At 41.1% G+C, this 18,335-nt stretch overlaps 1 protein-coding gene across 1 annotated transcript in view; it reads right to left on the reverse strand.

Moving 5' to 3' along the window:
- Window positions 1-1,807: 1,807 nt before the first annotated feature.
- WWTR1 (WW domain containing transcription regulator 1) overlaps window positions 1,808-18,335 on the reverse strand; it is a 136,623-nt gene continuing 120,095 nt past the window's right edge. The window contains exons 5-7 of the mRNA XM_044251585.1: window positions 11,170-11,303; window positions 9,696-9,808; window positions 1,808-5,268 (exon numbers count right to left, since the gene is read on the reverse strand). Coding sequence (XP_044107520.1) covers window positions 5,084-5,268; window positions 9,696-9,808; window positions 11,170-11,303 — 432 coding nt within the window. The 3' untranslated portion in view covers window positions 1,808-5,083. The remainder of the gene's footprint in view (window positions 5,269-9,695; window positions 9,809-11,169; window positions 11,304-18,335) is intronic.

Here is an 18,335-nt window from a genome sequence, read left to right on the forward strand (position 1 = left end):
TAATGTTAAAAATAATCCAGTATACAACTATGCGTACTGGCATGGAAGGTTGCCCGTAAGGTATTGGGCATATTTGTTGCTTGCTGTATAACCTTGTGCAAAAGATTTAACCTCTTAAATCCTTCATCTATAAAGTAAGGATAATATGGAAATGTTAGGGTCACTATGCAGATTAAATTAGATAATACCTATCATGTGTTTTTGCATAGTGCTTGGCACAGGCACACAGTAAATGATCAATAACTATTAGTAGTATCATTATTACTATCAAGAGAAAAAACGAAAGCTTGAAAATAGCATGTATCATTATTTTTCTTCTGTAAAAAAGGTCCAACTTATTCTACAGGAGAAAAAAAAAGATGCTCAACATCACTCATCATCGGGAAAATGCAAATCACAACCACGAGTTATCACCTCACACTTGTCAGAAGGGCTGAAATCAACAACACAAACCCAAGTGTTGGTGAGGATGTGGAGAAAAAGGGACCCTCGTGCACTGTCGATGGGAACGGCGCAGCCACTGTGGTAACAGTATGGAGGTTCTTCAAAAAGCAAAAATAGAACTACCCTAGGATCCAGTAATCCCACTACTGGATATTTACGCAAAGAATATGAAAACACTAACTTGAAAAGATATAGGCACCTGTATGTTTACTGCAGCATTATTTGCAACAGCCCAATTATGGAGCAGCCCAAGTGTCCATCCACAGATGAAATGGATAAAGAAATGGGGGTACACACACAGAACAGACTACTACTCACCCATAAAAAAGAATGAAATCTTGCTGTTTGCTATGTGGAGCAAGAGAGTATAATGTTAAGTGAAATAAGACAAAGACAAATACTATATGATTTCATTTATATGTGGAATTTAAGAAACAAAGAAAAAAGAGATAAAAAACAGACTCTTAACTCTAGAGAACAAACTGATGGATATGAGGGAGGTGGGTGAGGGGGATGAAGGAAGGAAGTGATGGCGATTAAAAGTACACTTATCGCGATGAGCGCTGAGTAAGGTCTGAGTGAGGTACAGAATTGCTGAATCACTACATTGCACACCTGAAAGAAATTGAACACTGTACATTAATTATCCTGGAATTTTTTTTTAATTATTAAAAAAAAAAAAAAGAGGCATGAGACTTAAGGCTCTGGAATGTTGGTAAGCTGTTCCCACCAGCATCTCTTCTGTTGTTTAGTTCCTGCTTGAAAATACTCTTTGCCTGAGTGCTCTCACCTAATGTTTCTGTGGAATGGAGAAAGATATTACAACAGTGAGAATCAAGGGAATCAAGGGACTCAAGGGACAGAGAAAATATACTATCACGAGCCCACACTCAGAATGAATGATAAGCTGTTCTTGGTTTGGTAACAAGAAGCCATGCTATAATGTTAGCAACACAGAAAAGACTGAGGATCCTATAGTTCTGACATCTCTATCATCTATCAAATATCAAGTATCTATCAAATCTGAATACCTATCAAATCTGTGAGGGTGTTGGAAGGACAGCATGACTTTAAAAATAAATTACATATATAAGATGTAAATTATATGTATGATTTAAATTATACATATACACACACTTAAAAAAAAAAAACTCCGTGGGCTGCTTCAAACAAAGGGGAAACCAGGATATTCTGTGAATATTTAGAATATTGAAGACCAGACATTTGAGCCAAAACAATGTTGGCCTACAAAATTTTCTTTCTTTCATGGTCTGCCAGGAGAGTTACATAAGCCCTTCTTCGGTACCACCCAAAGCCTTGAGTAAGGAACGCACACAAATAATGGAAAGACAAAGGCTCCAAGTGGAAATTCAATTGTATTTATTTTTCTTATACAGAATCAGAGAAGTAAAAACCAGTACCAAACTCCAGGTAAAATGGTTTGATAGGATTGATTTGGCTGCATACCCTCTGCAGGCAGAGCTCTCTAAATTACAAATAAACACACATATGTCATATTACAAAACGTAGAAGTAAATTTTTTAAAAAGTTAAAGTATGAGCACATAAATGATGTAGTGTATTAGGGAAACAGTCTCTGTCAATCACCCATTTTCCCCATCAAATTAATCTACAATTTCCTTTTTTTTTAAACAGCTTATTTTTCTCATAAAAGTTGTACTTTCAGAAGTTACTTTCTAATTATGTCATAAGAACACAACTTAATTATAGCAACACTTCTCTCACCTTCTTCTACAGAGAGCTTTTCAACGACACCGGGGTCAACGGCACCCCCAGCCCCACACAAGATGTCTTACTCTGTCTTCCGTGCTCCCACATGCTGTACAATCAGTGAAAGAAATGGCATCTTACATTCTAAGTACGCTGGTGAAACACTAACAATTACTTGGACTTAGTAGAATTGCCAACACGTTTTGACAATGTATTTATTTCAAGAAAATGTTTTCTATCAGGATATCGATGCCTTGGGAATTAGTTTTCCATTTCAATTTTTAATATGTCTTTCCCGTGGCAAAGTTATTGGATGAAATGCTGAAATTTGCTGAGTTAGGACTGAAAAGATGGGATATCCTGGCAGTTCTTTTATAATGAGAAATATAAATAGCACCTTATCATGAATTCTGCAGGGGTCTTAACACTTACAATAATAGAAAAAACCCTTTAGAAGTTGTTCTTATGTTTAGATTTCTAGCTTTAGTGTTCTTTAATAAAGGCCATATTTTATGGCCTTAAAAACAACAAAAAAAATTACATCTGGCTTTGTCCATTAGTAAACACGTAGTCACGATTCATATTTCATTCTGGAAAAATATTTGTTACGTTCGTTAATGTATGTTCCAGCTAATTTCACTAAAAAAAATTCTTCTAGTGTCTTCTAATGCCACAAGCTTACTAGGAAATTACTTCTAAAAATTGATAATACAAATCACCGATGTTTTAACTACTTTAAAAAAAGAGGGGTATCTGTTTCTTTTACACGTAATAACCTGAAAAGGAGACTATAAAAATATTTTTAAAAAATACAGTAACACTGCTCAGTTTTGTTAGGTCCCTTGTTTTTTGTTTTTCGTTTTTCTTAGAAAGAATGTACAACTCTTTTTGCAATTATTGCTCACAAAAGAGAAAAAGAGATAGTGCTCCCTTCAATTTAGTAGCAAACACAAACATCTACCCTGCTCTCTCTGAGAGCTTAGAGAGAGGAAAGGAATCTGAACATAAACCATGGGTCCTTCAGGAAAAAGAAATCACTTCATTGTGTTGGAAGCAACAGCAGGCCCATGCTCTTGTCCACAGACACGCTCCGCGTCAGCCTGGACAGGGCCACACAACCCTGACCCTCCTACTCCCCCATAAAGTGCACCAAAGCCCTTTCTTCTACAACAGTCTTCTGGTAATAAAAGCTGTAGTAGAAAACTGTTGCTTTGTTCTTTTGGGCACCTCTCCTAGCATCCTGCTCATCTAGCTTTTGGGGTATTCTGACTTGTCAGTTTCCACTTCCCCAACTATTGTCCTTCCACTATCTACGGCGACTTCAATACTTCATCTCTGCCCTTTTCACTTGCCTTCTTTCCAACCAGATAGAATGTATGCTGCCTGTCTCTGTTCTGATAGATGGAAAATGATCTTATTTAAGATCCCCAACAGATAAGCCCCCTTGGGAATTGAAGGTTCCTCTCAGAGACCTGAATTATTAATGTCTTTCAAAAAAAGGTATTAAATTCATAGATTATAAATAATGTCAGTTCAAAATATTCAACGATTGAGGACTTCATGGCAATGTAGGCAGAGCAAGCGCCGGGTGAACCTGATGCTCTCTCTCAGTCCTTAAAAGCTAATAAAAAATGGTTTTGGTTACATAAGAGGTATTGAGTACATATTTCATGCCTTTTTATACCAACTGTAGCAAACAGGGTTAGGATAATATACCGAGGAATCCATTTTACTGAATTCAGAAACACAAGTCTCCACCATACACCCTTCAGAGGGTTTTGCTGTTTTGTATTTTTTTTTAACACGTCAGTCAGAGATCTGCTTCATCCTTCAAACAGTTTCATAGATAAGATTCTTTTAAGCACTTGAGATCTGGAAAGCAAAACTGATAAGGCTTCAGCATTTAAAAAGCAACAGTTTCTCTGCTGTGTGTGCTGTCGGGTTGAAAGCTAGGTCGTCCTGATGTTTTCAGAACGGTTGCAAAAGACAAAAAAATACAGTCACTGCTGATTTATCAAAAACACTTGGCTGACCTTTGTCATCAGCTACAAAATTATAGTGCTTTATGAAATAAACATCAAATTCTAAGCTGCAATTAAAAAAATCCAACTTGTAATTTAAAAAAAAAAAGGTTTTGTTTAATAAATGCTCATAATTAGTACCAAACTGGTCTCTTTCATAAGATCTGTAGGGTAGGAACTGTGACTCACGGTCCCTGCTCCTCTCCTGCTGGAAGGACGAGTTGTCTAGACGCTACGCAGTGAAGTCATGATGAAGGACCAACTACAAGAGGACCGCGTGTGCCTTTGCAGATACAGAGTAAAAAGAACCATCAGAACCAGCATGGATTCAAAACTACATTGTATCCCATACAGCAGACATGTACTATCCATACAATGATTTTTAAAGCTCGAGTTAAGCGTTTTTTTTTTTTTTTTTAAAAGCATTCGGTACTACTGTCATCAACACAGTTTTTGAAACCATCAATCAGCTCTAATTTTGTGTACATTTCCTGGACCGAGCCCGCCTGTCACAAGTCACTGCCTGTGGTCAGTTTTTTTATGGTTTATAATCAATCTGATGCATAAATTTCAACTAACACCCATAAGCTTAGTCATGGGGTGGCAGAGAGAAAAAGAGAGAAGCAATTCTCCATCCTCAGCTCTGCAGAAGAACGACGCAGAGCCCCTCACAGGAATGCAGGCCTGCGGAAACTGAAAGGAGAACATTTAACTGTTTAACTTAAGTTACTGTTAACCAAATCCAGGCAATGATGAAACTGGCCGCATGGAAAGGAGGGAGGAGGGAGTCATGGAGTACACCTGCAGACTGACTCTACTCCATTGCTTTTTGCCAAGAGGCCCAGGAAATGTCAGGTCACAGCTGCATCCAAGTTACAACGGTAGCAATTACAGCCAGGTTAGAAAGGGCTCGCTTTTGTTCAGCGCAGACTCCACATCATTGAAGAGGGGGATCAGATCTTCAGATTCCAAAGTTCCTAGGTCCACATTTGTTCCCGGGAGACAATCGAGAAAATCAGGGAAGCGGGTCTGCTGAGGATTGATGTTCATGGCTGTCTGTCCTGTGTTGTCCCCTAGAACAGAACAGAAGGTAGCCATTGTCATTCCGTTTGTTAAGCTCTTGAGAAGTTAACCCAACGCTCACCTCCATTGCCACCAGGCTTCCATGTAAATGGAAGGTTCTATTGCTGCCCGTCTAAAATAGTTCAGTTCTCTGAAAAATTTCAGCTACCACGGTCCCGAAACTAAGTTGGTGATGCTCACTCGTAGGAGATGCAGAGATGCTGGGTGAACCTTTCTTTGTCCTGGGTAGACAGAGCCCAGATAAGGGCCCACAGTGGATAAGCCCAGGAGACAGCAAAGCAGCACAGGAAGGCGGCGAACTGTGTTTTCCCGTGACAGCTGCACGAAGAGCTATTTTGTCAAAGAGAGTCCCTCCCTGTAAAAATGCCTTATCACCCAGCTATACTCTAAGGATTTCATTGTGAAGCTTAGATCTACCCATGTCCTCCCTCTTTTTATGTTGTTCAAAGATAGTAGTGAGGAGTTTTCTTTAACCTTGTTACTAAAAAGCTGTCTTTGGGGGCGCCTGGGTGGCTCAGTCGTTGGGCATCTGCCTTCAACTGGGGTCACGATCCCAGGGTCCTGGGACTGAGCCCCGCATCGGGCTCTCTGCTCAGCAAGAAGCCTGCTTCCCCCTCTCCCACCACTCTGCTTGTGTTCCCTGTCTCTCTGTGTCAAATACATACATTAAATCTTTAACAACAACAAAAACAAAAACCTGTCTTCATTGATGGCTCTCGGGATCATTTTTGAAATAGTTTATAAAGGGAATTCTGCAGATCACCCCCCCCAACACACACACACACACACACACACACATACACACACCTGGCACCCCACAACTATCTACTTTTCTTACAATGCGTACGAGTCACAGTGCACATGAGCACTGAAGGTTCAAAGAAATCTTGCTGTAAAGAGATCTGTTTTCTTTTGTTGAGGCCGCTATTACCTCAACCCATTTAATCATTCAATCCTATTCTGGAAGAACCTATATACTAATGGAACTGGAGTCTACAGAACACAGCTGAGAACACCCTGTTCCAGGAAAATGAGACGTCTGGGACAGGACATGAAGAACACATGCTCTTTATGAACAATAGTGGACGAGAAAACAAACTGACCTTTGTGCCCGTGGACTGGGCTCTTTAGCCATGTGACCTTAGACATACGTAACTTGTCTGACCCTCAGTGTATCCATTGAAACTGGGATTATAGGTACCTTCTTCACACACTGGAGCGAAGTACCATATAATGTCTGCCACACATACAATAAATGTTGATTGTGCTAAGAGAAAGAAAAACCTAGGAACTCTTTGTTGATTACTGAATATCAGAACAACTGATTAATTCAAATAGCCCTGATCAATTTTCTGAAGGTTTAAAATATACCTCAGAGGGTGCGTGGGTGGCTCAGTTGGTTGAGCAACTGCCTTCAGCTCAGGTCATGATCCTGGAGTCCCGGGATCCCGTCCCACATAGGGCACCCTGCTCAGCAGGGGGTCTGCTCCTCCCTCTCACCTTCCCCCTCTCGTTTGCTCTCTCTCTCATATCAATAAATAAAATCTTAAAAAATATATATACACCTCAGACACAGAAGCACTGGTAACTAAGGCCAGCTTCCACCCTAGAATCATTTCTAAAAAGCTTGTTAAATTAACTTTTGTGTTTTAGAAGTACGGTAGCCTTCCTGAAATTGTGCACAGAAATATCATTATTCTGAGCAAAACTGAAAAAATTCACTTTAACCAAATGCATTTTCCAAGGAGAAAAATTACATCTTTCCAAGTGATGAGGTAAACATAATCAAACTTGCATTTTGGTGATAGCAAAGCTTAATGGCTCTTCTGTAACCTATATAAATCAGTGACTCTTGGCACTATTTTAGAGGATTTTCATTGCAAAAGGCAGTAATCTGGGAAAATTATATCAAGTTCTACATGACCTCAACATCAAAACTGACAAGTTTGACGTGATCAAAACATCGAATTTGATATGTTGTAAGAAACAGCATCAAAACAGAACAGGAAATCCCAAATAACTTTTACTACCCACTAGAATGTAACAGATAGAAATGAGGCTGAATGAAAGTATCTGCCCAGGAAAACTATCCAATCTAAAGTGCTGGGTGTATTTTTTTCCTCATCTCTAGTTTGCACCATTCATCTCTACTGATCTCTATTAATAACTCAAGAACACTTTTTTTTTTTTTTTTTTTTTTTTTTTTAGCCAAACAAAATCTATTTCAAAGAATTTCTCTTATCCTTTCTCCTCAGTCATGGAAAGGTTGAGGAGGCTAGTTCTAAGATTCTTTGTTTAGGTTAACAATCTTAAAATACCTCTCTTTGGATCAACTTTGTCATCACATAGTGATCTTTTCAGCCTTTAACAGTTTTATCCATTAAAAAGGAGGAGAGAGAAAAACCAGACAATTCTTAAAAGAGTATGATTATTGCAGAATATTCTGGAAGAGTGGTTGACTTCCCCACCTTTGCTCCTGCTATTCCCTTTACTCCATTCCACACCACATCCAGCTGCTGTTTCTATGTGTGATTTGCAAAGGGAGTGTGCTTGGCTGGCTTGTTTCCATTCAGCATGTGGTCAGTGAATCTCATAGACCTTTTCTAGCCACACTGGAGCTGTGCCCACCCCCAGCTTTTCCTCATCTTATTACTGTGCTACTTTTCTTTCCTTAGGAAGGTTCATGCCTACTTCCTAGAAAGAACTTCACAGACAGGACCCTAGACTCCACGAGCTGACACTCTCTTTAACCAGGTTAACTTGGAGGCCTAGCATTTATCAAGTTCAATTTGTCCATTACTTCAGCCACTCAAAAAAGGGGGAAGAGAACTTTGGGCCAAGCTATGTGATCTCATAACTCCCCACAACTCCATGAAGTAAGCATGTTACTCCCACTTATAGGTGAGAAATCCAAGGCCTTGGCATGTTCTAGCACTTTCACAAAGTCACTACCAAGAAGTGGAGAAACAGAGATTCAATTTAGGCTGCCTGTCTACAAAGACTATGTTCTTTCCAGAATACCACTTAATTCCACACTTTGGCTTCAAAATAGGCCCTACTTTGAAGCCATTTTTAAAAGTCATAGGCTATGCCTGGGTGGCTCATTCGATGAAGTGTCTGCCTTCAGCTCAGGTCATGAACCCAGCGTCCTGGGATCAAATCCCACATTGGGCTTCATGCTCAGTGGGGAGCCTGCTTCTACCTCTCCCTCTGCTGCTCCCCCTTCTTGTGCTCTGACAAATAAATAAAATCTTTTAAAAAAAAGCCACAGAACAGAACCCATCTTTTTTTTTTTTTTTCTTTAAGGGTCAGACTTAGATTTAGATCTCCCGAATTTTTTTTAATTTAACTTTTGTTTTTTATCTTTACTGGCTTCCCAGTGTTTAAAAGATGAAAGCAAACAATCCTTAAATATAGGAAGGAGCTACTTCATAAGGCTGTTCCAAAGAGGACAAAATAATCTCACACCAAAAAAGAGAGATGAAGAAAGTGAGGGAGGCAGGAGGGAGGGAGAAAACTGAAGTAATAAATCGATGAATAACAAAACAAATGCTTCAGACTATTCCCATGTGACTCCTCACAAGACAGTCTGTGCTAGCCTCTAAACACAGGGATGACGACCTGCAGAGAGACCCCAAGGCAGCTGCTCCGACCGATGGCACTCCTAAGACGCCCGGCTGACTGTGACTCTGGTCTGACCAGTGGTCTGGCTTCAGAGACTCTGACATAGATGACAGTCATCTAAGAACGCATAACGAACACAGGCACTGTGGACAATGGCAATGGGGAAAGGACTCTTTCTTCCTTGCTTTTTTAAAGAAAAAATATTGATTCTTCTCTTTAATTGCTGAAGGAAGACATCGTTACCATGGTGGAACCTGGGAGATGACAATTTAGAATCTCCTGAGTGGATTAACTTTCCAAATGGCCCTGCCAATTGCTTCCCAAATGCAGCTAATAACATGAGAAAAATGGCATGTGGGAAGCACTATAAACCAGTCCCATTTCTCAAGAGGAAAAGTGGCCCATACATTACAACTGAAGGGAGAACAGCAAAAATATTCCACTGTGGAAGAACGGCAGAGCAGACAGTGGCATTAATCCAACTGTGAGCAAGGGCTGTAGGAAGCAGGGCAAAGGAAAGAGAGAGAGAGAGAAGGAAGGAAGGGCGGGGGAAGACTTTAAAATCCTGTGCCTGTACGTAAGACCGTATTTTGTATAAACAAAGGAGAAAGGACTAGAATTTAATAATAGTGCCTGAGGCTTGGGTGGCTTTTCAGCTGTCCTTTCTGTTATTGTTGAGATCAAGTGTTTCTGGTTGGACTTAGAAGGGAGATGACCGATGACGATGACCACGACCGAAGGGACGATACAAAAAGGCAAACACACGGCAAGGACTTGCAGGCTCTGCACCCACCTGTGTCCATCTCGTCCACGTTGCTGAGGAAGTCCTCCGGAGTCGTCGGGACACTGTAGCAGCCTAACCCCAGGCCACTGTCAGTGCTCTGCTCCCGCGAATGGTAGGGCCCTCTGGGGAGCAAAGCATGGGGAGACTTCAGTGCGAGCCCACATCAAGAATTCCCAAATCAAAAGAGTCATGAAACCCCTAACCTAGTCTACGTCTGTCACGCTGCCCAACCTTCCAGGGAATGGAGGGAGGCCGAATTTGCACCTCCCTTTAATTTTCTGACATGCACACCGATGTCAGCGAAATGAAAAGACTAGGCAAATAAAACCGGCCAGTCATAGTAAACGGATGCTGATATCCTTTTTATCTCAAAATAATAATTTGAACACTGTGCTGAATATAGACTATGAGACGCTTTATGTAAATTTTTAAAAAAGAAAACAGTGTTGAATATTGCTTATGAATGTACACTTTAGCAAGCAATAGGAAATTTAAAAAGATGTGTGATGGACACACACCACACACCAATTTCTGAACAGTGGCTCCCACCAGGGAGGGAAAAGAACAGATATCAGTGGTGGTGGGGATGGTGTAATACTTGAAAATGGTTTAATACTTTAAAAAAATGGCATAATATGGGCGCCTGGGTGGCTCAGTGGGTTAAGCTGCTGCCTTCCGCTCAGGTCATGATCTCTCAGGGTCCTGGGATCGAGTCCCGCATCGGGCTCTCTGCTCAGCAGGGAGCCTGCTTCCCTCTCTCTCTCTCTCTGCCTGCCTCTCCATCTACTTGTGATTTCTGTCAAATAAATAAATAAAATATATTTTTTTAAAAATAGGCATAATACTTTAAGATCTAGGGATCTAGGTGTTGGATACCTGGATAAATCTTATGTTATTCTTTATATTTTTCTGTGCATTTGTAATACTTCTAAATAAACAACTTAAAAATTCCCTTTCTTCATTATTTCAGTTACTGCTTGTTTTTAACCTCTCTTTCTGTTTTTACTAAGTTCCATAATCGTATTTGTTTCCTACAAGCCTCTGCAAGGGCAGAAAAGACATAGGAAACAGACAACTGTCCTTTATTTGTGTTTAAAAAGCTACAATTAAGGTTTGACTACTTCTACTCATGAACATATTTCTGGCTAAATTATCTTTTCCTTCTTGCTCATATGTTTCATATTTTAAAAACATTGTCTCTTTGTGTTAATTACATTTTTTTTACTGTAAAACCATTTTAGACCCACAGAGAAGATGTGAAAAGAGTACACAGTCCCTGTGCACAGTTCACCCAGCTTCCCCAAGGACATCTTACACAACCGTAGCACAATTACCAACACCAGGAAATGGACAGCTTCCCTTGATCCCCACCCCAATCTCCCAGCTCCCCACCTTTCCCCAACATAAACAAAGACCCATTATACTCTAAACCACGTAATAAATAAAGCAAAAGTAAGTCAGTCACTCCAAAATGTTAACTTACCCATTGAGGAAAGGATCAGAGTTATTATTAGTGATGGATCTCATGTCTGGGGTCATGGTTGGCGGGTTGACAGCAGCCTGAACGGTGGCCAGAGTCTCGGCTTCCATGGGGAGCTGTCTACAGAGGGCGGCTTCCTACAGAAATACGACAGAGGGAGAGGCAAGTTATTCACTCATTGTCACAAGGATCGGAGCAAAGTATATTTCACATGAAAGCTTTTCACCAAACACAAAGCACTTCATGTGTGTTCCTAATCAGTCAAAATCATCAGGAAGCCATTACTGTTCTTTCTCTGGAGAAAGTCTCCCAGGCATAAGTCACTTTCTGACATTCACCAAGTTAATGAGAAACTCAGCTAGTATCTATCTCAGGACACTTAAGGTGGGGACTGTCCCACCCATCCAAGTGTTTAAGTACCCCAGTCACGTAAAGGTGTCAAGACACTTTCTCAAAGACAAAGCTATTTTTATCCCAGGTGCTCAGACCAAATCTAAATCAATCAAAGCAGCTGAACTCCTTTGGCCCAGCAAGTACATTCTGGTCTTTGCCACTAACAGGCCCATAAAGTTGGGGAGTTACAGAGTCAGGCTCTCCATCAAATCATAGCTGGCAGTTCTATGTCAACAGCCAGGAGTTCTAGGTCAACAGCCAGTGAACAAGTTTGTCAGTCCATCGGTTTTTCTATTTGACTAGTCATCTAGCTGACCTGATTCAAATGGCTGAAGGGTGGGGAACCGTGCAGAGCCAACCCCAATCCCAACTAACAACAAACTGATAGCATATGGATTTCATTAGCGAAAATTAGAACGCCTAGAATTATTTTGTTTTGGCTGGCATGACTTTGCCAGAGAGGCAATCCAAAAGGTTATGAATCTGACTGCAATCACTTTCTCTAGGTAAAACCTCCAGGGAGTCTCTCCCATTTTGACAAACAGGAGCAGACATCAAATTCCTTTCAAATTTGCTGCTCTTTCCAAAGAAGAATACTTTTATATGTTTATACTTGCATCCAAAACCAAAGTTAGGCCCTTCCTATATTTATGCCTATCAGTTTCCCACTTTCCATCCTGAAGTCATTGGTCTTCCCATCCCTCAAACCCCAAAACCATGGCTACAACGCCAAACAGAATATTTAGGCCATTTAAATTACGGTATCTCTGTTAGATCTCTTCCAGCCCTAACATGCTATGATTTTAGAGAGTAACTGCTGTCTAGACAGGTCTAGTGAAGTCATCGGCAATAAAAACTTTCGGTTACTAGAGTTCATTGTACTGTTATGAGCAGTTTTGGTAGTATGACTCTTACAAAACGTGAGACACCTGATTGATATGAAACTGCATTGTTAATTAATATTTAAATAAACATCCTGTCTAGGAAGGGCTTCTGGCTCACTTCTCTTCATCCAGGTTGCAAATAACCAAAATACCTAATAAATTTTCTTCAGTTACCCATAAAAAGCAAAAAACACCAACAAAGGGATATTTTCTGACAGATGTTTTTATATGGCAGGCAGTGTGCATTAGAAACCTTATTCTCCAACCAAAGCTCAGCTGAAGGCCTCAAACAGAAGAACCATAGGGACGGAACCAGTGGGAGAAGCCTAAAGTCCATCAAGCGTACTCACACACACAAACCATGGTCTGAAAACATCTAGTCAATGATACAATTTCTAGTTCTTTATAAACTGTAACTGCACAGATCCTTTGGGCAATAACCTTCATAACATAAAAAAATCAACTTCAACTATCACAATTCATTTTTTTTTCAAGATTTTATTTATTTATTTGACAGAGAGAGATCACAAGTAGGCAGAGAGGCAGGCAGAGAGAGAGAGAGGAGGAAGCAGGCTCCCTGCTGAGCAGAGAGCCCGATGCGGGACTCAATCCAAGGACCCTGAGATCACGACCTGAGCCGAAGGCAGTGGCTCAACCCACTGAGCCACCCAGGCGCCCCACAATTCATTTTATAACCATTCTAAATAAATGTGGGGTTTACCCCAAACAGATGCTCTTTTTTGGTTGTTTCCTTTATTTTTAAAAAATTTATTTAAATTCAATTAATTAACATATTGTGCGTTATTAGTTTCAGAGGTAGAGGTCTGTGATTCATCAGTCTTCTATAATACCCCAATGTTCATCACCCAGTTACCCCATCCCTCCACTCCCTCCCCCCATCAACCCTCAGTTTGTTTCCTATGATTAAGAGTCTCTTATGGTTGGGGCGCCTGGGTGGCTCAGTGGGTTAGGCCTCTGCCTTCAGCTCGGGTCGTATCTCAGGGTCCTGAGATCGAGCCCCGTGTTGGGCTCTCTGCTCGGCGGGGAGCCTGCTCCCCCCACCCCCCGCCTGCCTCTCTGCCTACTTGTGATCTCTCTCTGTCCAATAAATAAATCTTAAAAAAAGAAAAAAAAAAAAAGAGTCTCTTATGGTTTATCTCCCTCTCTGATCTTGTCTTGTCTTATTCTTCCCTACACTCCCCTAAACAGATGCTATTTTAAACATCAAGTTGAAGATATTGCTGCATTTCCTTCTATCTGACAAAATTTTCTCACCATTAAGTCTTAAGAATACTAGTTGAATTTCTAATATTCAGGTAGTCTGAATTTAAATATAGTAAGAATTATTTCTGGAACTTCACTGTAAAAAATATATATATGTATATATATATACATATACACACACATAATATATATTAATTTTTTGTCATCTATAGTAACATGTAAGATGAAAGTAAAATGTTAAAAATTATAAGAAAAAATATCAGAACCTAGCTATAAAATATAGAGTTCTAAACTTTCCTTTTTATTTAAATTACTCCTGGCATATTTCAAATAGATACAACACATATTTTTTTTAAGATTTTATTTATTTATTTGACAGAGAGAGATACAGAGAGAAAACACAAGCAGGGGGAGCAGGAGAAGGAGGAGGCTTCCTGTCAAGCAGGGAGCCCTATGTGGGCCTCGATCCCAGGACTCTGGGATCATGACCTGAGCCGAAGGTATCCACTTGACGATTGAGCCACCCAGGTGCCCAATACAACATATATTTTTAAGAGAAAGCTTGTGTGTGGTTAAATACATAAATAAAATTCAAAAGGCTAGAAAAACCAAAGTTGAAAGACCCTATGCCAGACTGGAGAAAATGTTCCACTGTGCCATCTCCCAATTCACATCTGTTCCCGCTACTGCTACTTTAAAGATAACCTACTTTAAAGATAACCGAAGTTCCGTTCCTCAGCATCGTTATTTCCCCAACTATTCTAAAGGCTCCATGTCATCAAAGAAGCAATCATAGGTTCTGCCTGTAGGGGGCTCACATTATCATGTTCCACCTTTTAACGACTCACAAGATACAGAGGGTGTTGAATGTACCTGAATAGGAACTGTGAAATATAAATCAGACTAGTGTGAGTTAGGAAGTTATCATAGGGGGCAACACTCTCTTCAAGATTATCCTTGGGCTACAAGTCATTCCACACAGCCATCAACATGAAGATCATGTTGGTTCCCCCGCTACAGTCATCTGGATGGTAGCCCACAAAGCCCTATGTGACAGCCCTGATATGTCTCTGATTGCTCCCCTCACTCACCCCCTTGTCTCTGGTATGCTCCCCTCACTCACCCCCTTCTCTCTGCTTTTCCTACTGCCAGCATCTGAGCAAGTGTTCTCTCTGCTTGGAACATACCCTTCCGGATCTTCTCAAAGTTCATACCTCATTTAATGTCTGCATCCTACAAATGCTATCTCTTCAGAAATTGCATTGAATTTTCTTCACAGCAACTTAAGTATTTTTGTCTTTCCCATTAGAATGTTAGAAAATTCCACAAAGCAAGAAATCATCTTTGTCATGCTCACAACTAAATCCTTGCTGCCTATAACACTCTAGGCATACATTAGGTACTCAACAAATATTTGCTCAATGAATAAATGAAAAATATTACTGGAATTCAAATGGGAATATTTTAAATGGTGATTAGTAATAAAAGAAAAAATGCACTAAGAACATTCAATTCTCGGGACGCCTGGGTGGCTCAGTTGGTTGGACAACTGCCTTCGGCTCAGGTCATGATCCCGGAGTCCCGGGATCGAGCAAGGCATCAGGCTCCCAGCTCCATGGGGGAGTCTGCTTCGCTCTCTGACCTTCTCCTCGCTCATGCTCTCTCTCACTGTCTCTCTCTCAAATAAATAAATAAAATCTTAAAAAAAAAAAAAAAAAAGAACATTCAATTCTCATCTTCAGCCACAAATACAATTAAAATAACAGCCTACGTATACATCTCAACTAACCAGGCACAAACTGCATCCTTGTGTGATGATCCCACTCCTTTCTTCCCTGCTCCTAAGACAGAAGAGAAGCAGGAGAGCACAGTGGTCAGAATCATGGATTCTGGGACCAGACACTTGGATGTGAACCCTGACTCTGCCATCTCCCAGTCAGTTAAACTCTCCGTTCCTCATTTATTTTCCTTTTTAAGATTTTTTTTTTGAGAGAGAGAGTGATGGAGAGAGTAAGAGAGAAAGCACAAGTTGGGGGGAGGGGCGGCGGGGCTCTTATAAGGGAGAGGGAAAAGCAGAGTCCCTGATGACCAGGGAGCCCCACATGGGATCATGACCTGAGCAAAAAAAGACTTTCCACAAACTGAACCACCCAGGCGCTGCCTCTCTTCCTTATTTATGAAGTGGGGGAAATGACAGCATCTACCCACACGATCATTTAATAAATGTGAACTAAGTAATACTATTATCATCTCGTGTTCTGTATTCTAATCCCAGAAAACAAAAGCAAAACCAAGACCAAACCATCTCCGAAGTCACACCATCAGGCGGAACGGATCCATACTGAATGGTCTGACATTTCTTCCTGATGAACTTTCACCTTGGAAAGATTAAATCCAAGTGTGAAATTCATCACAATGAGTCAGCAAAAGAAAACAATTTTCTTTCTTTTCTAAGTAAGGACAGGTCTGGAAGCCTTTTTCGTATATCACATAAAATTAATTTTCAATATACATGGAGAATAGTGAGAAGTTTCACTTCACTTATATTTCATTTCATAATGTAATAGTTCCATATTTTTAAGTACCTTTTTTTTTTTGAATGAAAATACTTTCCTATTTCTGCTCATGAAGGAGAAAAAGAGCAGCACAAAACCCAAAGTTTGGAAATAAAAGGACTAACGTCACTAACACGTCTGAATCCCAACAAGGGAGGATTTTTTCAAAAAATAACAACTAAATTTAGGTATGAAATTAAAGCCCAGCCTCAGGATCATTTTGGCTACCACATGCCAACTGCTGCCCTACACGCCTGATTTTGGTTTGACCAAGCAGCAGCCGTCAGGACTGATGAAGGTAAAACAGCTAAACCACAGACAGAAACAGTGGGACTGGACTCAGCAAACGGATGTGGAAACAGAGGCTCAGTCAGCCAAGGCTGGTCTAGGACTAGACTCAGGCCTCCGACTCAGAGTGGGTGTGGCAGCTGCTCTAACCATTGCTGGGGCCTTAGCTCCCCCAAGTCTACACAGAGCAAATGCTAAGCTGGAGGCACATCTGAGCCCCTGGGTCTGACTCTCATCTCCCACTTCCACTCTAGTCCAGTAGGTCTAACCACAGATGCCATCCCAAGGTCCACCCCATCCAGTCCTCCCACAAGCCTTCAGTTTCCCAGACTCCTCCTACTTTGGGTCCCTCAACATCTAGCCATATCCCATCCCCTTTTAGAAGTTCTGTTGTACCACAGTTTCCAGAATGCCTTCCCTGACCACCAGAACCTCAGCAAGCAGCCAGCTTCCCCTTTCCCGGCCCTGGACTCCTCAATAACAGTGTCCCACTGAGATAGGATACCCCACATCTCACAATCCACTCCTCCTCTGGCCCCAAAGCAGCTCTTCCTACCAACTTCAAGCTTTCTCTTAGTGCCATCATCACTGGTACAAAAATCCAAGTCCACTGACTCCCAGCCCCCAGAACAACTCATTCATTTGTACATGTATTTATTAAAAAAGAAAAAAAAAGATATAAACTACCAGGTACCAGAAACTCTTCTCAGCAGCAGGGAGAGATCAATGAACAGACAGACAGACAGTGCCCTACCTCACGGAGCATTCTAGAAAGGGAGACAGATGTGGACAAGAACCAAGCCTTGTGGGTCCTATCTCCTGGATATGTCCATGCTCCAAACCTCTGTTCCATTTCAAGCAACAAATCAGCCCTGCTTCTCTAGCTATTCCAACAGACTTGCCTACCTCCTGTCAACCTCCACAGGCAAGGCTGCATCCAGGTCTCCATTCTACGCTTTGCAAAGAGTGACCAGAGGAGAAAAATCAGGCTGGAAGGGATGCTGGTGTCATGTCTTACGAAGAAGCAGAGAACTGTTTAACCAGAAGAGATACCTGAGGGGTGTACCTTCGTTCTCAAACTATTTATGGATTATCACATGGAAGCAGGAAGACAGATTCCTTCTGCCGAGGATCTGAGACAGATCTGATGAAGGGCTTTCTAGTTACTAGTCCTGCTGAGGGGTGGAACTGGCTCTCTCAATTCTCTGGGCTGCTGGCCACTGGAATTCTCAAGCAGCTGTGGAACGTTAAATGCTCCTAGACATGTCCAGAGCTTGGCAGAGGAGGAAAAGCTTTCCTGAATTGGAAAGATTGGGGTTCGAATCCCAGCTCAGTTACTCCCTACCTATAACACCTTGAGCTAAATTCTTAACCTTCCTTGACAGCTTATTCATCCGGAAAAAAATAAATAAATAAAAATAGAAAACCAACAACAGAGAGAGACTGAGCGTGCTTGTAAAACTCACCTTGCTGGGCCGTTGTAAAGATCTAAAAGTATATTAATAAAGAACCTGGTCCAGAGAGGCAGGCAACAGAAGGAATTACTGATAGTGTTGTATGTTTTAGGAGGCAGAGATGTTAGCTAAAGCATGCATATCATTTACTATGTGGGAAGCACTGTTCTAAGCACTTGAGTATTCCATCCTCACAATAACCCGACTGTCTCCATTTTACAGACAAGGAAACTGAAGCATAGGGAAGTCAAGCGAACTTCTTCCCCAGATCTGGCCCCCCAGTGCTCTCCTAGCCTCCATACTGACTGACAGTGTGGCAGAGAGAGGAAAACCAAGGGCTGAGGTCAGAAGATCTCCAATTTTCGGCTCCT

Source organism: Neovison vison, chromosome 6, assembly GCF_020171115.1.
Source record: "Neovison vison isolate M4711 chromosome 6, ASM_NN_V1, whole genome shotgun sequence".
Lineage (NCBI taxonomy): Eukaryota > Metazoa > Chordata > Mammalia > Carnivora > Mustelidae > Neogale > Neogale vison.